This window comes from Myotis myotis, unplaced genomic scaffold (assembly GCF_014108235.1).
Source record: "Myotis myotis isolate mMyoMyo1 unplaced genomic scaffold, mMyoMyo1.p scaffold_m19_p_17, whole genome shotgun sequence".
In the NCBI taxonomy this organism is placed as follows: domain Eukaryota; kingdom Metazoa; phylum Chordata; class Mammalia; order Chiroptera; family Vespertilionidae; genus Myotis; species Myotis myotis.
Window position 1 is genome coordinate 39,814,745 of NW_023416321.1, and position 20,577 is coordinate 39,835,321.

The window sequence follows — 20,577 nt, forward strand, 5'->3', positions numbered from 1 at the left end:
GGGCTAGGGCTAGGAGCTGCCCTCCACACCACTCACCATTGCTCTTGAGCACAGCCATCTGACAATTTAGGGAGGTCAGGTCGTTGAGCACTTGCTGGACTTGCAGGAGCACTTCAGAATAATCTGGGACACACAGAAGGGCAGTGGGGACAATGCAGGGGGCCAGCTGAGGGCTCTCTATACCCTCCAACCACATCAGGCCCAGGGGAGGGGACAAGAGGCCTGACCTTCTTTGAATTCCTGCTGCTCTTTCTCCAGCTTGCTCTCCAGAGAAAACACCTTGTCATTCAGGCTGCGGGCTGGAGGGGAGGGCACTCAGCACCCCAGGCTGCCCCCACCCCAATTCTGTCCTGAGAGCCCAGCCCTCACCCTTGCACACTCACTCCTGGAGGGCCTCTCACCTGCTTGCAGTTCCTGCTCCTGGTTTGCCACCACAGCTTTCAGAGATGTTATTGTTGCTTGCAAACTGCCACCTGGAGGACATGGGGACTCAGTGCTCAGGATTCAGCCCCCCTCCCCCACCACAACCCCTCCCATCCAGAGCCCCTTCCAGCCAGGCTCACCCTGGGAGTGCAGTGCCTGGACCTCTGCCATCGAGTTGGAAGTGAAGTTGCTGAAAGTTGCTCTCAGGGTCTCCACATCACTCTGAATCTTGGCATCTGACCAGGCAGGGGGGACAATGAGACCTAAGATTGCTCAGTCCTCTCTGTGCTGGCACTGAGCAGGGCACTTCACATACATTGGCTCATTGGGTCCTCACAGCCACCCCACTTCAAGGGACAGGCACTGTTGTTATCCAAGCTTGCAGAGAGGAAACTCAGGCTTCCAGAGGTTGGGCACTTGGACTACATTACCCATGAATAAGCAGCAGAGCCAGCAGCCGTCTTTACCCACCATGACCATCATCAGTGCCTGGGTGCCTGTACCCCACTGTCGCCCCCTTTCCCTGCCCCTCCTGGGACACTCACTTTTGGATCCAATCACGCAGATGCCAATCATCAGGAGAAGGATGAGGCCCAGAGAGAGCAGAAGGGGCCAGGGGCCAGAGCAGAGATGCTGCAGGAAGGCTGGGGGAGGAGGCAGCCCTGCAAGAGGAGAGGACATCAGCACATGGAGGTTGAGGACAGGAGAGACATGGGGGAGGAGCAGAGGGCCACAGGGACCTGTCAGGGATGAAGAGTGGTGCAGGAAAAGCTGGGGAGAGGTTGTGGTGCAGGGGATGCCCAGGCATCTCACCCCTCATGGACCAGCACAAGTTCTCGGGCACCTGGGCCCCTCATCCCTATGTCAACACGATGGCAATATGTAAGGTCTTATCATCAGGGCTGGGACTAGGGGCAGGAGGACACAGAGTGAGCCAGGGCAGCCAGGCCCTCAGCAGGCTCGTGCTTATCTGTATTGTCAGGTTAGCCACCGTTTTTCTTCCAAACATGACTGTTCACTCTCCCAGTGTAAATGCTCATGACCTTCCCCAGAGAATAGCAGCCAGGACTGCTTTGGTCCACCCTGATCCTGTCCTTCTCGACTCCTCTTCATATTGCAACCACCAGGAGCTAGAGCCTAACACCCGCAGTGTCAGGGACCCCAGCAGTGCACATGGTAGAGGTGCAGATACACTGTGAGAGCAGAGATCCTTCTAAACATATTAAGAGAGTGTTTTAGAAGACACCATTTCTCCTTTCCTCTTACCCTTTCTAGAACCCTGGCTTTTCTTCTCACTCTCCAAGGACTGGAGGTCTTCATGCTTCATTGACATCCTTGGACCAACTCTGAGGCTGTCCGAGCTGAAATGGAGGGAGGGCCAGAGACCAGGCTGGGGCTGGAGATAGGAGACAGGGAAGGCTGGGTGTGCTTAGAGCTGAAGTCAGGGCTGGGGTTGAGGTAAGAGAAGAATTTCAGGTTGAGGATGAACCTGGGGTTAGGGATATGAATGGGAATGGGCCTGGGTTTGCAGCAGAGGTTGGAAGTAAGGTCAGGATTGGTCTCTTGACTGGGATTGGGTTGAATGTGGGATTGAAGGTAAAGGTAAAGTTAGAGCTAAAGGAATTACTAGGACTGGATCTTACATTGGGGATGCAAGTAAGGTTGTGTCTCCTCCTAGGACTGGGGTCAATACTGATGTTGATGCCATGGATGGAGTGGGGCCTAAGTTTGATGTTGATGTTGGAAATTGAAGAGAGTTCGGTTGGTGCTAGTGTTTGTAATGGGGTTAGGGCTGCATTTAGGCTGGAGGCTGAAGATGGGGCTAGAGATGGGGCAACCCAAAGCAGTTATGTGAATAGAGTCTAAAATCTCCACCAGCTCATTGAATCTCCAAGCTGCCCTTTTATATCTCTTCCTATTCAGTCCCACTTCAGACCCACAGCCCCCTCTCCCTGCTTTCTCTAACTCCTTCCCTGTCCCCGTGGTCTCACCTGCATCCCCAGCCAGTTACCTGTGCAAAGTCTGGAGGCTGTGATTCTTGGGTTGGCCTTGCAGCAATGAGCAGAGTTGGATAAAATGAAATCCTGGAGAGTGGGCTAGAGGTGAGCGAGGGAGGATTCAGGTCAGTGGCTGGAGTCCTGCTGGTCTCTGTGTCTAAAAGCCCAGGAGTCTATAACCTGGGATCTCCCTTTTCTTCAACTTTGGTAGTAAATAATGATAGGAACCCAGGCAGAGATTGTGTGAGTGAAGAAGTTATATATAAGGCCAGCTTTGCTCCCCCCACCTCACCCCTGCTCCTCCAGGGTGTGTCTGGTCCTTTTCAACTTCTATTGAACTCCCTTGACTTCCTCATTGTTGCCATTGTGGAGAGGAACCCCTCCCAGAGGAGTCCATAGGTACAGTTTGTTGCTTCTTCTTTGCCCCACACAACATTTCACTTCCTTCATCAGAATTTTCCATTATTGATAGTGCCTCCACCATTGCACACCCAGATCCAGAAGAGCCTTTTTCTCAGTTCTTCCTCAAGCATAACCCAAGTCCCTGGCATCAGCGCTTCTTCTGGGGCCTGAGCCACCAAGCTCCCCCAGCTCTGGCCTAGCTCTGCTCACTCTTCCCAGAAGGAGGGAAGAGGGTGAAGGACAGTAGGATACCTGTCCAGATTGGGACAGGTGGATCTGGGGATAATGAACAAACTTTGAGCAACACATTAACCATTCAGTTCCCGCAGAATCATGGGAGGGGGAATTGGAAGATAGCAGTGGAGTAGGTGGATCTTTCTCCCACCTCCTCCCAGAATTTAACTAGAACTGAACTAAACTGGGGAATAGTCACCCTAAAATACCAGCTGAAGACTGGATGAAGAGGAGACTTTTAAATTAGGAAGGGCAGAGACCTCCTCAAAACTGGTAGGAAAGGCAAGGAGCCAATGGGCGCTGGCCCAGCACCCAGGAGCTGCGGGCCAAGGGAGCAGAGGGTTCCCCCAGAGAGGAGAGAGGTCTGGACACCAGGCAGGGCACACCAACCTGGACAGCCAGAACTGGCAATAGCCACTACACACCAACCATCATCCGTGCTTCCAGTAGCCAGAGACCTGAACCACCCAGGGACAAAGCCCCTTTTTTAAAGGACTGGTACACAGGATTTTCCCTCCCAGACACTCACCCTAGTTTTAGGCAAAGGAAGAACAGTGTGAACTGTGAACAGATAGAAGTGGTCCTGCCCTCATAGAACTTCTATTCTGGTGGGTGACAGATACAATAAATGAGTAAGAAATATATAACACTGGAGGCCCAGTGCATGAAAATTCATGCACTTGGGGGTAGGGGGGGGTGGATCTCTCAGCCCAGCCTGCACCCTCTCACAATCCGGGACCCCTCAGGTAGGGTCCAGTCCCATCACAGCATGGCTCTGGTTCCACAGATCCTGCGGGCGGGGGAGGGACCCAGAGGCCAGTCCGATGGCAGCATAGCTCTATTCCCACAGCTCCCTCCCACCGCAGCACCTCAGGCAGCCAGGGCCCACAGTTCCCACCTGCCATTGCACTGCGGGCAGCTGGGACCCAACCCATGCACAAATTCATCCACTGGTCCTCTAGTTTTAAATAATGGCCTTGCTGGTTAGAGCAGTCTTGGTTGTAGGTCTTTGTTTCTCATAACTTTGACTATTTCATGTAAATCCCTACTGGCCGGAAATGTTTCTGTTGAGCAATTACCTGACAGTCTTATGGAAGCTCCTTTTAGGTAATTAACTGTCTATTGCTGCTTTTAATTCTTTGTCTGTAACCTTTGACATTTTTATTATGATGTGTCTTGGTGTGAACCTCTTTGGATGCATCTCATTTGGGACTCTCTTTGCATCCTGGACTTGTGTGTCTTTTTCCTTCACCAGGTTTAGGAAGTTTTCCATCATTATTTCTTCAAAAAGGTTCTCCATTTCTTGCTTTCTTCTCTTTCTGGTCCCCCTATGATGTGGATACTGTTATCCTTCATGGTGTCCCAGAGCTCCCTTAGACCAGTGGTTCTCAACCTTCTGGCCCTTTAAATACAGTTCCTCATGTTGTGACCCAACCATAAAATTATTTTCGTTGCTACTTCATAACTGTAATGTTGCTACTGTTATGAATCATAACGTAAATATCTGATATGCAGGATGGTCTTAGGCAACCCCTGTGAAAGGGTCATTCAACCGCCAAAGGTGTCACGACACACAGGTTGAGAACCACTGCCTTAGACTATCCTTATTTTTTTTAATTATTATTTTCTTTTTCTGTTCTGATTGGATGTTTCCTGCTACCTTGTCTACCAAATCACTGCTTTGATCATCTCCTTCACCTAACCACAATTTATACCTTTCTTTGAAGTGTAATTCTTCATTTCAGATATTGTATTCTTCACTTCTCACTGGTTCTTTATTATAGTTTCTATGTGCTCTTTTATGCTTACTATCTCTTTGTTTATGTTCTCACTGAGTTCATCCGTTCCTCCCCTAAGTTCCTGGAGCACCCTTATAGTCATTGTTTTGAACTTTGTATCTGGTAGATTGCTTGCCTCCATTTCATTTAGTTCTTTTTCTGGGAATGTCTCCTGTTCTTTTATTTGGGGATGTTTCTTTGTCTCCCCATTTTTCATTTTTTGTTGGTGTTTTTAATACTCACCCAAGGATATTTTTTTCCACTGATTTTTAGAGAGAGTGGAAGGGAAAAGTGAAGTTGTGCTGCCTCCAAGGGATAATTTTGTCCTTCTCATACTTGCCCTCTGATATCAACCTCTTTATTTTTTTAATACAGTGGGGCCTTGACTTACGAGTGTCCCGACTAACGTGTTTTTTGAGATACCAGCTGTCTCTCGGCCATTTTTTGCACTGAGTTGATACAGTAATTGGAGTTAATGAGCTCCTTAACAAGCTCGGGCTCGAAACGAATTAAACATGTAAGTCAAGGCTCCACTGTGTGTTTATTGATTTCAGAGAAGAAAGGAGTGGGAGAGAGAGATAGAAACATCAATGATGAGACAGAATCATTGATCAGCTACCTCTTGCACCACCTCAAACTGGGGATCAAGCCTGCAACTCAGGCATATGCCCTGACTGGGAATGGAACCGTGAACCTCTGGTTCCTAGCTTGACACTCAACCACTAAGCCATGCCAGCTGAGCCTCTGTATTGTTAATTAATTTTAATTGACACCTTTCTATATGCCAGGCAGTTGTCTGGGTGCAAGTAATACCAGAATGCATGGGTCCTGGCCTCTCTTAATGGGAACCTTTCGTTATGGGCTGGTTCTCTACAGGGTGTCCCAATATGCTTCCCCTGTATGCCAAATTGATTGAAAAACAGCAATCTCCATGCCTCCCTATATCCATTCTCTCCACATTATGACTTTGTAGCTCCTCCCATCAAAAGTTGTTCTATTTCCTGTCTCCTAGAAGCAGGGCTGCCTTGTGATTTACTTTGGCCAACAGGAGTTAACAGAAGTGATGCTTCAGTTCCAAAACTAAGACTTCAGAGTTCTTGCACTCTTCCAGTTACTCTTTTGGAACCCTGTCCAAAGGCAGAATGCGAATCAGCCCAGGCTAGCCTAAAATGACCCCGTCATCCCATTGTCCCAGCCTGTAGCCAGCCAAAGGTCAGACATGGAAGTGAGACTGTCCTAGACCAGCTCCCAGCCAACCCACCAGCTGGCCTCAAATGCATGAATGAGACCAGCGAAGGTGAGTCAAGCCTTGTCAGACCAAAAAGCACCCAGTTGATCTATAGACTACATAGGTATTTATATTTCTCAAAAGTCATCTCTACTCTTTCAATGAGTTCATTTTACTATGTAAGAATTTTATCTCAATAAAGTTCATTTTTAAGGTTACAAGTCTGGGTTGGCAAAGCAAAAGGGAACTCTTATGTACTACTGGTAGGAATGTAAATTGGTGCAACCACTGTGAAAAATAATATGGAGCTTTCTGCAAAAATTAAAAATAAAACTACCATATGATCCAGCAATCCCACTTCTGGGAATATATGCAAATGAAGTGAAAATGGTTTATCTGCATCCCATGTTCCTTGTAGCATTATTAACAATAGCCTAGATATGGGAACAACCTAAGTGTTCATCAGTGGATGAATAGATAGAGAAGATGTGGTATATATGAGCAATGAAATATTTTTCATTCACGAGGTAGAAGGAAATCCTGCCATTTGCCACAACATGAATGGGCTTTGAGGGCATTATACCAAGTGAAATAAGCCAGACCAAGAAAGACAGATACTGCATGGCATCACTTATATGTGGAATCTGAAAATATCATATTCATAGTAAGAAATAGTAGAAAAGTGGTTGCCTGGGTGGTGGGGGTATAAAATATGGAGAGGTTGGTAAAAGGGTACAGACTTTCAGTTACAAAATGAGGTCTGAGGCTCTAATGTAAAACGTGGTGACTATAGTTGATAACACTGTATAGTATAAGTGACATTTGCTAAGAAAATAGAACTTAAGTATTTACTAAAAATAATAATTATGTAAAATTATAGATGTGTTCATTAACTAGATGGGGTCTTTCCTTTACTATATATATCAAATCACAACCATGTATACTTTAAGTAACTTAAAGTTTTATATGTCAATTATACCTCAATAAAGCTGAAATTCAATTTTTAAAAACACCTTAGGAACTCTATATAATCTTTGAAAGTTAAGGAGAAAAAAGTTCAAAATGATGGCAGTGCTCCAATCTCCCAGGGCATATTTCTCTCCCACAGAGATCTTGTTAGGAGTGTCTGGGGAAGAATCTTGCCCCCATCCCTGCCATGTCCATGGCTCAATGGTCCACAGGAAGCAGCTCTAAGACACTCCTATCTGGACCTGCTAATGCTGGCCTCACAGATCCAGCGGTAGAGCCTCTGGCAGACGTCGTCATTCCATTTGCCATCCGGGTGGAAGTGGGCACAGTCCTCGCCTCCACCCAGCCCGTGTCCATTCCAGTCATCTGGCTGGCCCGGCTTCCAGTTCCTGAGGGGGAAAGGCAACAGCAAGTTGGGAAGTCAGATGGAACAGAGTGGGGGTGGGGAGAAGAGGCTGTAGGTCAGATCCTCGAGGAGGGGAGGAAGAGCACAGAAAGCAAGTGTACTCACTTGAAGTTGGTCTCATAGTCTGTTCCATCCACCCATTTCCAGGCTCCTTCAGGATCACTGAGGCCCATCCAGGTGTATGAGGAGCCTATGTGCTTCTGGACAAAAATCTGGGATGAGAGAATGACAATGATGTCTTCTCCCAACTCCTTGGACTAGGAGTTCTGAACTTCACATGTACATTATATCAGTTGAGAGGATTTGGGATGTTTATCCCAATGCCCAGGCCAATTGCCGTCAAACTCTGCTTTAACAACAGGGACTGGCGATTCCATCATTGTGCGAACATCATAGAGTGCACTTAACAAGCTGGATGGGATAGCCTACCGCACACCTAGGCCATGGCCAATTGCTCCTAGGTTATCAGCCTCTATGGTGTGTTACTCTACAAAACCACAAGAGATGATAAAATCAAACACAAGAGGAAAAGATGCACAAAAGAGACACAGTAAACACAAGGTGTATGATATGAGGCTGCTGCCAGCAAAACACAGCTTATATTTAAACAAACTTTTTTTATAAGTAGAAAGAATACACTCTAACATAATAATAGTATTCTATCTAATAAAGCAGGAAAATGCAAATTGACCGTCACACCATCACAAAGGTGGTGGCGCCCACAGTGGAGGAGGGGTTTCTGTAACACAAGATGGCTGCACCCACAGTGGAGGCCTAGTTCCCCTAATGAGCCTTAACGAGCAATCAGCAGGGACCTGAGGCTGTGCCCCCGACCCAGTGGGGCTTGACAGGGGACCTCAGGCCAAGCCCCCCAACCCAGCACCAGGGTGGGGGATATCAGGCCGTTCCCCATGCCCAGCAGGGCTAGACAGGGAACCTGAGGCCCCACACCCCACCTGGCACCAGGCCAGGGGACCTGAGGCTGTGCCCCCCGCCCAGCGGGGCTTGACAAGGGTGGGGCCAGCCAGGTCTGGATCTCGCCCAACGGGGGTGGGGCCGGCTGGGTCTGGGTGTTGTGTGATTTTGAGGTGCCATGGGTGGGCAGCGACTTGTCTTTGGGTCCTGTGGCACACCCCAGACTCTGACAGGAGGAAGATTTTCATGCACATTTTAATAATTTTCTTTCATCTCTGACACTTCTATTATAGAGAAAGGGCAAATAGCAATATTAAAATATTTCCTCTAATCAATCCCCTTTTAATGTGCATGAATCTTCATGCATCAGGCCTCTAGTAGTATCATAAATGCATAAATCAGTAACAGTTGTTTATTACCATTTTCAAGTACACTACACTGTGCATAATTGTAAGTGCTGTGCTTTTATACATACGACTGGCAGTGAGGCAGGTCTGTTCACACCAACATCAGCACACACACCTGAGCAATGTGCTACACTACACCATGACGGCTACTGCCCACCAGGTGAAAGGAATTTTCCGCTCTAGTCTAATCTTATGAGACGACTGTTATCTCTTTGGTCCATCCTTGCTGAAATGTCATTGTGTGGCCCATGATTATAAATCCCTCAGGTGTGGCTCACATCGCCATGGTTTTAAAGCTCCCTGGTGATACCAGTGTGCAGCAAGAGTGGAGAACCGTTTCCTTAGTGGGGCCAGTTCTCAGGACCGGAGCTCAGACCTGAGCCCTCACCTGCTCCTCTCTGGAGTTGATGACGACCAGGTGGGCATTCTGCAGCTGGCAGTACCTCTCAGCTTCGGGCCAGGGCTTCCCAGTACCAGAGAACCAGTAGCAGCTGCCTTCATGCTTCAGCCAGTTAGTGGGACAGCAGGTATTTTGAGAGTCTGAGGTGGAAAGGGAGGAGGATCTGATATGCTGCCCAACATGGGCAGAATATGGGGCTAGGCACTGCCCTCCACCACTCACCATTGCTCTTGAGCGCAGCCATCTGACAATTCAGGGAGTTCAGGCCGTTGCCGAGTTGCTGGACTTGCAGGAGCATTTCAGAATAACCTGGGACACACAGAAGGGCAGTGGGGACAATGCAGGGGCCCAGCTGAGGGCCCTCCATCCCCTCCCACCATATCAGGCCCAGGGGCAGGAGAGGAGGGGCCTGACCTGCTTTGAGTTCCTGCTGCTCTCTCTCCAGCTTGCTCTCCAGAGAAAACACCTTGTCATTCAGGCTGCGGGCTGGAGGGGAGGGCACTCAGCACCCCAGGCTGCGCCCACCCCACCTCTGTCCCGAGAGCCCGGCCCCCACCCTTGCACACTCACTCCTGAGGGCCTCTCACCTGCTTGCAGTTCCTGCTCCTGGTTTGCCACCACAGCTTTCAGAGATGTTATTGTTGCTTGCAAACTGCCACCTGGAGGACATGGGGACTCAGTGCTCAGGATTCAGCCCCCCTCCCCCACCACAACCCCTCCCATCCAGAGCCCCTTCCAACCAGGCTCACCCTGGGAGTGCAGTGCCTGGACCTCAGCCATCGAGTTGGAAGTGAAGTTGCTGAAAGTTGCTCTCAGGGTCTCCACATCACTCTGAATCTTGGCATCTGACCAGGCAGGTGGGACAATGAGAGCTAAGATTGCTCAGTCCTCTCTTTGCTGGCACTGGGCAGGGCACTTGACATACATTGGCTCATTGGGTCCTCACAGCCACCCCACTTCAAGGGTCAGGCACTGTTGTTATCCAAGCTTGCAGAGAGGAAACTCAGGCTTCCAGAGGTTAGGCACTTGGACTACATTACCCATGAGTAAGCAACAGAGCTAGCAGCTGTCTTTACCCACCATGATCATCATCAGTGCCTGGGTTTCTATACCCCACTGTCGCCCCCTTCCCTGCCCATCCTGGGACACTCACTTTTGGATCCAATTACGAGGATGCCAATCATCAGGAGAAGGATGAGGCCCAGAGAGAGCAGAAGGGGCCAGGGGCCAGAGCAGAGATGCTGCAGGAAGGCTGGGGGAGGAGGCAGCCCTGCAAGAGGAGAGGACATCAGCACATGGAGGTTGAGGACAGGAGAGACATGGGGGAGGAGCAGAGGGCCACAGGGACCTGTCAGGGATGAAGAGTGGTGCAGGTAAAGCTGGGGAGAGGTTGTGGTGCAGGGGATGCCCAGGCATCTCACCTCTCATGGACCAGCACAAGTTCTCAGTCACACAGACCCCCTCTCCCTCAGAAACACATCATGACATGTAAGGTCTTATCATCAGGCCTGGAACAGGGGGCAGGAGGACACAGAGTGAGCCAGGGCAACGAGGCCCTCAGCAGGCTCGTGCTTATCTGTATTGTCAGGTTAGCCACCATTTTTCTTCCAAACATGACTGTTCACTCTCCCAGTGTAAATGCTCATGACCTTCCCCAGAGTATAGCAGCCAGGACTGCTTTGGTCCACCCTGATCCTGTCCTTCAGAGGATTGTGAATCCTCTTCATACTGGAGCCCCCTCAGAGTGGGAGAGCAGTGGACATGGGAGAGGTGCAGATATACCATGACAACAGATATCCTTCTAAACATATTAACAAAAATATTTTAGAAGACACCATTTCTCCTTTCCTCTTACCATTTCTAGAACCCTGGCTTTTCTTCTCACTCTCCAAGGACTGGAGGTCTTCATACTTCACTGACATCCTTGGACCAACTCTGAAATGGAGGCAGGGCCAGAGACCAGGCTAGGGATGGAGTTAGGGCAGTGCTCGGCAAACTCAATAGTCAACAGAGCCAAATATCAACAGTACAATTGAAAATACTTTTGAGAGCCAAATTTTTTAAACTTAAGCTATATAGGTAGGCACATTGTTAGTAACTTAATTAGGGTCCTCCTAAGTCTTAGGAAGAGCCACACTCAAGGGGCCAAAGAGCCACATGTGGCTCGCAAGCCACAGTTTGCCGACCATGGAGTTAGGGGATGGAGGAAGTTGGAGCTGAAGTCAGGGATGATGTTGAGGTAAGAGAAGTTCAGCTTGAGGATGAACCAGGGTTAGGGAGAGGAATGGGAATGGGCCTATGTTTTCAGCAGAGGTTGGAAGTGGGGTCAGGATTGGTCTTTGGACTGGGGTCAGATTGAGTGTGGGAAAGAAGGTGAAGGTAAAGTTGGAGCTAAATATGTGACTAGGATTGGGTCTAACATTGGGGATGCAAGTGAGTTTGCATCTCCTTCTTTGATGTTGGTTAATACTTCAGCTTGGACCTGAAGCTGGAAACAGAAGACAGTCAATTTGGGGCTTGTGTTAAGATTCATGTTGACTCTGGGGCTGAAGCTATGTTTGGGGTTAAAGGAGAAGATGGTGTTTCTAATGAGGTTAGGACTGAGGCAAGGCTGGGGCTAAAGATGGGGCTGGAGATGGGGCTGAGTGAGTCTCAGTTTGTGACCGAGGTTTGGCTGTCATATTTCAACCTGAATCCAGTTAAGTGAATAGAGTCTAAAATTTCCACTTGGCCATTAAACCTCCCAGCTGCCCTTTTATACCTCTTTCTATTCTGTCTCTCTTGAGACCCACAGCTCCCTCTCCCTGCTTTCTCGAACTCCCTCCCTGTCCCCTTGGTCTCACCTGCATCCCCAGCCCAGTTACCTGTGCAAAGTCTGGAGGCTGTGATTCTTGGGTTTGCCACACAGCAATGAGCAGAGTTGAATAAAGTAAAATCCTGGAGAGTGGGGTAGAGGTGCCTGGTGGAGGAGTCAAATAAATGACTGGAGTCCTGCTGGTCTCTGTGTCTGAAAGCCCAGGAGTCTATAACCTGGGATCTCTCATTTCCTTGACTTTGGGCTTTAAATAAGAATCAGATCACAGGCTGAGACTGCGTGTTTGGGGTGTTAGCTATCAAGCCAGCTTTGCTCTCCTCCTCCAGTGTATGTCTCCTCCCTTTCTGCTTCTTTCAGCCTTCCTAACTTCCTCATTTTTATGATTGTGAAATGAGTCCTGACCAGAAGGGATAAGTGGTCATTGGGCATCATAGTGACTGGTTGACTGGTCGTAACGATTGCTTAGGCTTTTTATGTATATATAGATTTGGTGTTGTTTTGTTTTAAATATATGACCATGGCTTATAAACAGCTTCTAACTGGATTTTTCTTTTACCCAACCTAAGATTTTCTGTCCATTTATTAGTAGAAATAAACCTATTTACTATTCACATTTATTATATTATTAATACTACTAGAGGCCTGTTGCACGACATTCATGCACTGGGGTGGAGGTCCCACAGCTCGGCCTGTGCCTTCTAAGTCTGGGACCCCTCAGGGGATGTTCGTTGAGGGGTCCTTAGAGCTGCTGCAGAGGCAAGAGAGGCTCCCGCCACTGCTGCTGTGCTTGCCAGCCATGAGCCTGGCTTCTGGCTGAGCAGTGCTCCCCCTCTGGGAGCACACTGACCACCAAGGGGCAGCTCTTGCTTTGAGCATATGCCCCTTGATGATCAGTTCACGTCATAGCTACTGGTCATTCTTCCATTCAGTCAATTTGCATATTAGCCTTTTATTATATAGGACTAGAGGCCTGGTGCATGAAAATTCATGCACTGGAAGGGGGTCCCTCAGCCCAGCCTGCCCCCGGTGACAGTCCGGGAGCCCTCAGGGGCAGGAGACAACCTGGCGATCAGGGGAAGGCGATGCCTCCATCACACCTCTGCTGCTGCCACTGCCGGCAGCACAAGCCTCAGCCGGACCTGGTTACCAGAGCCTTGGGCAGCCACCATCCGAGGCTTGCCTTCACCTTGGGCTGGCCCTGGGTGGCTGGCCAGCCGCCATCTGAGGCTTGTCTGTGCCTCAGGTCGGCCCTGGGTGTCTGGAAGGCTGAGGGGATTGGGGAACTCAGGAGGCAGGCACCCGGTGGGGCTGAGGGGACTGGGCACCATCATCTTGGGACTGTGGGTGCTGCCATCTTTGAGGATGGGGTAGTCAATTAGCATATTCCCTCCTTATTGGCTGTGGGTGCCGCCATCTTTGTGATGGCATGAGGGTCAATTAGCATATTCTCTCTTTATTAGATAGGATAATTTATTTTTGCTATATAAATTTATGGGGGGGGCTGTATTTGTTTTTTACCCTCATCCAAGGATATTTTCCATTGATTTTTTTTCCAAAGTATAAGAGAAAGTTTAGTTAGAAAGTTACAAGGTAGTAGAAGTGAGCCAGCTGGGCTGCATAGGCTCAGGAAACAAGTTACAGAGGCAAAAGAAGAACCCTGGAGCTTAGGAGAGGGAAAGGCAAAGGTAACATGCTCGGGCGGGAGGGACCAAAAATGCCTTTCCCCACCCCTCCACTCCTCCACCCCCAGCTTTTCTCCCGCGCAGAAGCTCTTCTAAGCAGCAGACCCCTTAGTGGGCAGAGACCACCTCAGGGCTCCGAGTGATCCCTCTTAGGAGGCTGGAGTCTAGCACGCACGGAGCAGGTAAAATAAGGAATTTGGAATTTTTCCCATTGATTTTGAGAGAGAGTGGAAGGGAGGGGGAGAGACACAGAGCGAGAAACATCGATATGAGAGAAACACATCGATTGAGTGCTTCCCGCACAAGCCCCAACCAGGGCTGGAGGATCCAGCCTACAGCAAAGGTACATGCCCTTAACTGGAATGGAGTCTAGGACCCTTCAGTCTGTAGACCAATGCTCTATTCACTGAACCAAACTGACCAGGACTATCATTTTATGTTTTGATCTACCATATTTTCTTGCCTTTTTTTTCTGACTTTGACACGTTGTTGTTGTTTTGTTATTGTTGTTTTTGCATTTTCTTTCTTAAAATGGTTTAGAAAATTTCTTGTTTCTATTTTTCAGTGTTTCCCTTCAAAATTTTCTCACTGGGTTGTCGTAAATGTTTCCCTCCACGTCCCACGTGGTTCAGGGTTCAATATCTGGAAGAGGGGCCACACACAAATGAAATAGAAAAGACAAGAGATAATTTGGAAATATTGGGGGACCAGGCGGGTAAGTCCACCTCAAGAGGAAGGACTTCCATCCGTGCTCAGGCCGCACCGACCTTTTATAGTCTGAGGTAAACAATGCAGTGGTTACCATAGTTACAGTTCTTGTGAGTTTCACCTGTTTTGATCATGTTTACACTCCCTGCACTTCCCTTAGCCCATTAGCTTCCCAGGTAAGATCTGGGGAGTGTTATAAGGTCAAGCCTAATTATGCTAAGAGGACTGAGCCCTCTAAGCTGGGACTTGTTTGTGACTTTGCCAGCAGGTCAGTCTGAGGCTCAACCCTACATCAGTTTCCCACATCTCACCCTTTTTTTTTATTATTATTAGCTACTATAATGAAAATAAAACTTAAACATCAAGAACAAAACTCTGGCTATTAAAACAATAACAAAACAATGCCAATCCGTAACCCAAAACATTTTAAAACTTAAACATAACATTTTAAGCCCATCTGAGCTATAAACTGCTGTCCTTTGCCAGTAATAATACAAGCTTGTAAACCTTCTAAGACATCTCGGCCCCACAAATTGACTGCAATTCCAGAGACAATGTAGGGCTGAAACCATCCTGTCTGTCCTTCCTCATCTTGCCACCTTAAGACTGCAGCACTACGTTGTGTGTTATCAAGAACTCCCACCCCCTAATTGAGTCCATAGCTTCTACCACGGACCAACTTGGAGGCCAGAATTCTTTGCTGATAACGCTGACATCTGCCCCAGTGTCTAATAAGCCCTTACACACTTTTCCTTCTATCCGCAGATTAATCATAGGACGGGTTTTGCTAATTTCCTGTATCCAATAGATGTCTGAGCTTCCAAACCCTTGCGTCCCTCTTTTCCTGTTTATGGCCTCACCTTGCTGGACATAAGGTAAAAGTATCCGAGCAATCCTTTGTCCTGGAGTAATTCGCACAATGTGATTGCATTCTAATATAACCTTAATCTCTCCCTCATAGTCTGAATCTGTGACCCCAGGCAAAACAGTTAATCCTTTCAGAGTGTTTCCACTCCTCCCTAAAATTAATCCTAAAGTTCCCGGTGGCACAGGTCCCCAGATTCCTGTAGGAACAGCTTGCCGAGCCATATCTAGGGTCAAAGTGACCGCTATAGTACTGTTAAGATCTAGGCCTGCGCTCCCTGGAGTGGTCCGGATCAGAGAGTCCACTGTGGGCTTTGCAGGGCAGATCTCCCCTTTTAATGACGGGGCTGGGGGCAGCCCCTCTGGCCATTTCCCTGCGGTTGGCCATACCCTGTGTCTTGATACAACTATTTTTATGGAATCTTGATTTACAATGGCTGGCCCAATGGTAGCCCTTCTGGCACCTAGGACACCGAGAGGTTGGATTTGTGTTGATCGGCTCAAGAGGCGGGATGTTCGCGCCTTTCCCTAGAGTGCCACCTTCTGTCCTTCTTAATTGCCTACATTCTTTTCTAAAATGTCCTGTTTTCCCACAGTTATAACACTTATTATTCTTTACGGTTACAGCGGCGGCGAGTACATTTGCTAGAAAAGTGCCTGACCCCACATTCTGACATGCTCGAATCATTTCTGTAATGGTATTACCTTTTCTCAGAGGCATCAGGCATTTCTTACAGTCCTCATTGGCATTTTCATAAGCTAATTGCTGAATTAAAATATCTCCTGCTATCTCCTGTTGAATCTGTCATCTCACTGCTCGAGTGAGACGAGCCACAAAATCAGAAAATGATTCTAAAGGCCCCTGCATGCATTTACTAAAAGCTCCCTCAGGGTCCCCTTTTGCTGGTAAAGCCCACCAAGCTTTCCTTCCACAAAGTCTAATTTCCTCATATGCCATCTGCACATAATTTAACTGAGTTTGCACGTCATTATATTGTCCCAGTCCTGCTAGCATTTCCTAAGTTATTTGAGCATTCAGCCCTCAGTTTGTGTGGGCTTGCTCCTGGCATTTCTCCAGAAATTCTCCCTTCCATAGTAAATAATCTCCTCCATCCACAGTTGCATGAGCTAGACCAGGGGTGGGCAAACTTTTTGACTCGAGGGCCACAGTGGGTTCTTAAACTGGACCGGAGGGCCGGAACAAAAGCATGGACGGAGTGTTTGTGTGAACTAATATAAATTCAAAGTAAACATCATTACATAAAAGGGTACGGTCTTTTTTTTTTTTTTTTTTTTTTTAGTTTTATTCATTTCAAACGGGCCGGGCCCGCGGGCTGTAGTTTGCTCTCTAGCTGCTAGAGAGTACCAATCATAAGGAATTAAGAATGCTTCAGAAATATTATTCATAATTTCTCCTGTAAAAGGAACGGTTGGACCATTTTGAACTACACTTTCACGTAAGGCCTTTATCTTTTTATTTTTTTTTTTTTTTTTGGCCTTTATCATTTGAAAGTCAATTTTTTTTCATGGTGTCTTGTTATCTGATTCGGGAGCTGTGGGTCAGCTACCTGTATGACAGGAAATGCAAACCTTTCTTCCGCCAGCATGTCCTTCCATCCTTCTCTGATGGCTTTTTGCACAGGAGATTCTATTAGTGGCAAGTTAAACATTTCAGGATTAGGACGTGGAGGTGGAGGGCGCCGTGAAGGCCATTCCTCCAATTCTTCTTCCTGCTCCCTCTAGGAGGCCGGAGGGAACCAGGCAAGGAGGCTCCTTCCCAGCCTCTCTAAAAGGCTCTAGCAAACGCACTATTGTGTTCCCCATGGAAAAACAGTTTTGTTTTGTTTTTGTGTGTTTTTGTTTGTTTTTTGTTTTTTAAGATAAGTTTTTCCCTGCTTGCTGAACTTTTTTCAAGTTCTGACTTACTTTTTGGCAAACTTTCAAGATCAAATGTACCTTCTTCTTACTTTTTAAAGCCGAATCTTTTTTTTTTTTTTTTTTAAACCAAATCCTGCCCCGTTAGCCTGGTTGAGAAAATGTTCCCGTACCGCCTACAGCTCCGGACTACTATAGCTGATTGTGGCCGTTTGTGTGCGGTGAAATAACCCCTCACCTTTACGGTGAATTTTCCTACCTTTACGGTGAATTCTTTGTTCCTCACTTTGCCAGTGAAACTTCGTTTTTTCCGCTCTAGTGAAACCTTCACTTCCAGAGTTCCCCTCGGGCGCCAGATGTCGTAAATGTTTCCCTCCACGTCCCACGTGGTTCAGGGTTCAATATCTGGAAGAGGGACCACACACAAATGAAATAGAAAAGACAAGAGAGAATTTGGAAATATTGGGGGACCAGGCGGGTAAGTCCACCTCAAGAGGAAGGACTTCCATCCGTGCTCAGGCCGCACCGACCTTTTATAGTCTGAGGTAAACAATGCAGTGGTTACCATAGTTACAGTTCTTGTGAGTTTCACCTGTTTTGATCATGTTTACACTCCCTGCACTTCCCTTAGCCCATTAGCTTCCCAGGTAAGATCTGGGGAATGTTATAAGGTCAAGCCCAATTATGCTTAGAGGACTGAGCCCTCTAAGCTGGGACTTGTTTGTGACTTTGCCAGCAGGTCAGTCCGAGGCTCAACCCTACATCAGTTTCCCACACTGTGTATCTTTTATTGTTCTATTGAATAGTAAAGTTATTTTATTCTGTTCCCAAAAAGTGAATTGGCATTCAGATCACACTTGCATTGTGTTTATATGTAATTTCTCTGACATTTCTAGTCCATAAATGCCACCTTAAAACCGCAGAATACACATTAATTGTAAGTACTACATAGAACTGAGCTTGAAGATATATCATATCATGTATCATACAACAAACGTGAACAAATTAAAATTTTATAACATATGTACTCAGATCATAATGGAATTTAACTAGAAATCAATAACAGCAATGTAATTTAAAAATCACCAGAACCCAGGAATTAAGCAACCTGTTTCTAAATAATCCATGGATCATAGACAAAGTCTCAAGAGAAACAAGGAACTAATTTTGAACTCAACTACAATTAAAATACAGCATATCAAATTTGTTTTAAAAAGGAACACAAGGAAAAGAGGCCCGTGACCTGGTGCTACTGTGGTGGTCAAGATGTTCTTCACAGCAGGCATCCAACACCAGCCTCTCATTGGATCCTTTGGTGCCTTCGAGACCCCCTAGGGCAGTGATGGTGAACCTTTTGAGCTCAGCGTGTCAGCATTTTGAAAAACCCTAACTTAACTCCGGTGCCCTGTCACATATAGAAATTTTTTGATATTTGCAACCATAGTAAAACAAACATTTATGTTTTTGATATTTATTTTATATATTTAAATGCCATTTAACAAAGAAAATCAACCAAAAAAATGAGTTTGCGTGTCATCTCTGTCACGCGTGTCATAGGTTCGCCATCACCGCCCTAGGGGACCCTCTCACCATGGAAGTCCCTCAGGAGGACCATGAACTCTCTGGCTTCCTCTGTAATGGTCACCATGGGTTCCTGACCAGATGGCAGCTGTCACCCACAGTCGCTTTCAGCCTCACTTCCGATATGGCTCAAGCCTGACATCCACGGAGTCCACTAGGCCTCCTTGTCCTGGCAGATGGCCAAGTATAGCCTGATTCGCTGATGAATGGGACAGCTCCAGCCCAGGTTTAGATCTGAAATTTCCTTGAAATAGTCTCCTTAACTCCCTCCTCTCTTACAGAGGCTGGGAAGAGTGGTGGTTGCTTGTTTTCCCCTCTGCCTACATGGGTTCAACTCCTGTTTTAATGTCTGGGCTTTTACCAATAGTCATTTTCAGCTTCAGTAACCCAGCAAAATTTCCATGAAAACAGAAAAAGTGTCATTAACTTCCTATTTTATGTGGTTGTCACTTTTCTGTTCCTGAATTGAGATTGCCAAGATTGTATTTATCACATTAGTCTTTTCGGAAATGGATCTTTGTCACGAAGACAGAAAGACAAGCTGCACACTTGGAGAAAATATTCGCAAACTACATAGCCCCCAAAAACTGCCATCAAGCCCTGACCGGTGTGGCTCGGTGGATAGAGCGTCGGCCTGCGGACTGAAGGGTCCCAGGTTCGATTCCAGTCAAGGGCATGTACCTTGGTTGTGGGCACATCCCCAGTAGGGGGTGTGCAGGAGGCAGCCAATCGATGTGTCTCTCTCATCAATGTTTCTAACTCTCTATTCCTTTCTAAAAAATCAATAATAAAATATATACCTTTTTTAAAAACTGACATCAAGACTATACAAGGAATTCTCAAAACTCAACAGTGAAAAAACAAAACACAAATAATCCAATTGGAAATTGGCAAACACACACACACACACACACACACACACGCACACACACGCACACATGCACGAACACACGCACACACGCACACACGCACACACACGCACACACACGAAAAGACATTCCTTCAAAGAGAATTACAGATGTAAAATAAGCACATGGGCCCGGCCGGCGTGGCTCAGTGATTGAGTGTCAACCTATGAACCAGGAGGTCACGGTTCGATTCCCCATCAGGGCACATGCTCGGGTTTCTGGCTCAATCCCCAGTGCGGGTTGTGCAGGAGGCAACTGATCAGTTATTCTCTCTCATCATTGATATTTCTATTTCTCTCCTCCCTTCCTCTCTGAAATCAACATATATATATATATATATTTTTTTTAATATATTTTATTGATTTTTTACAGAGAGGAAAGGAGAGGGACAGAGAGTTAGAAACATTGATGAGAGAGAAACATCCATCAGCTGCCTCCTCCACAACCAAGGTACATGCCCTTGACCGGAATCGGACTCGGGACCCTTCAATCCGCAGGCCGACACTCTATCCACTGAGCCAAACCGGTCAGGGCTAAAAATATAATTTTAAAAAGAAAATAAGCACAAGAAAATTGTACAAATTATTAGCCATCAGGGAAATGCAAATTAAAACCACAGTATTATTTCATTACACACTCACCAAGATGGCTAAAATTTTAAAATAGTGTTAGCAACCAAATGCAGGTGAAGATGTGAGCAATCTGGATCATTCATACACTGGTGATCCTCCTATATAATAAAATGCTAATATGCAAATTGGCTAAACGGCAGAATGACCGGCCGCTATGATGCTCACTGACCACTAGGGGACTGATGCTCAATGCAGGAGCTGCCCTCTGGTGGTCATGTGCCGGGAGCCGGTCCATGCTTGCTGTTTCAAGGGACCTGGCATATATGGCATACTGTTCTTAATATGTTTGCTCACCTTCTTGGCACTATGTGTTTTAACCAAGGTCTCTGAGAAAGGTTGTTTCCCCAGGTAGG

At 47.1% G+C, this 20,577-nt stretch overlaps 2 protein-coding genes across 7 annotated transcripts in view; both read right to left on the reverse strand.

Moving 5' to 3' along the window:
* The window catches only part of LOC118671547 (C-type lectin domain family 10 member A-like), a 65,953-nt gene extending 63,533 nt beyond the window's left edge, over nt 1-2,420 (reverse strand). Inside the window, exons 1-5 of the mRNA XM_036339825.1 lie at nt 2,415-2,420; nt 1,690-1,819; nt 969-1,085; nt 564-659; nt 402-473 (exon numbers count right to left, since the gene is read on the reverse strand). Coding sequence (XP_036195718.1) covers nt 402-473; nt 564-659; nt 969-1,085; nt 1,690-1,819; nt 2,415-2,420 — 421 coding nt within the window. The remainder of the gene's footprint in view (nt 1-401; nt 474-563; nt 660-968; nt 1,086-1,689; nt 1,820-2,414) is intronic.
* A 3,752-nt stretch (nt 2,421-6,172) lies between these two features.
* CLEC10A (C-type lectin domain containing 10A) lies at nt 6,173-18,934 on the reverse strand. 6 transcript variants are annotated; one of them, XM_036341694.1, is made up of 12 exons: nt 18,694-18,934; nt 17,363-17,508; nt 12,024-12,118; nt 11,015-11,094; nt 10,313-10,507; nt 9,909-10,004; nt 9,747-9,818; nt 9,574-9,645; nt 9,382-9,468; nt 9,148-9,299; nt 7,543-7,649; nt 6,173-7,420 (listed from the first exon to the last, which is right to left on the reverse strand). In XM_036341694.1, exons 4-12 carry the CDS (start codon nt 11,079-11,081, stop codon nt 7,264-7,266), a joined length of 1,005 nt encoding a protein of 334 aa, XP_036197587.1. In that variant the 5' UTR covers nt 11,082-11,094; nt 12,024-12,118; nt 17,363-17,508; nt 18,694-18,934; the 3' UTR covers nt 6,173-7,263. The 6 variants fall into 6 exon arrangements, with proteins under 6 accessions (XP_036197587.1, XP_036197588.1, XP_036197591.1 ...); XM_036341695.1 differs by lacking the exon at nt 18,694-18,934 and having other exon boundaries at nt 11,015-11,123; nt 17,363-17,774; XM_036341698.1 differs by lacking the exons at nt 17,363-17,508; nt 18,694-18,934 and adding an exon at nt 10,581-10,667 and having other exon boundaries at nt 10,313-10,429; nt 12,024-12,304.
* Between the last annotated feature and the right edge of the window lie 1,643 nt (nt 18,935-20,577).

What these genes read in the sequence shown, in the direction of transcription:
- CLEC10A (XM_036341694.1), bottom strand. Translation starts at nt 11,081, where the DNA reads ATGTCAGTGAAGTATGAAGACCTCCAGTCCTTGGAGAGTGAGAAGAAA. An exon ending in CCAGGCACTGCACTCCCAGG is followed by an intron (nt 9,819 to 9,908) that starts GTGAGCCTGGTT and finishes CATGTCCTCCAG; the next exon opens with GTGGCAGTTTGCAAGCAACA. An exon ending in GGAGCAGGAACTGCAAGCAG is followed by an intron (nt 9,646 to 9,746) that starts GTGAGAGGCCCT and finishes CCTCCCCTCCAG; the next exon opens with CCCGCAGCCTGAATGACAAG.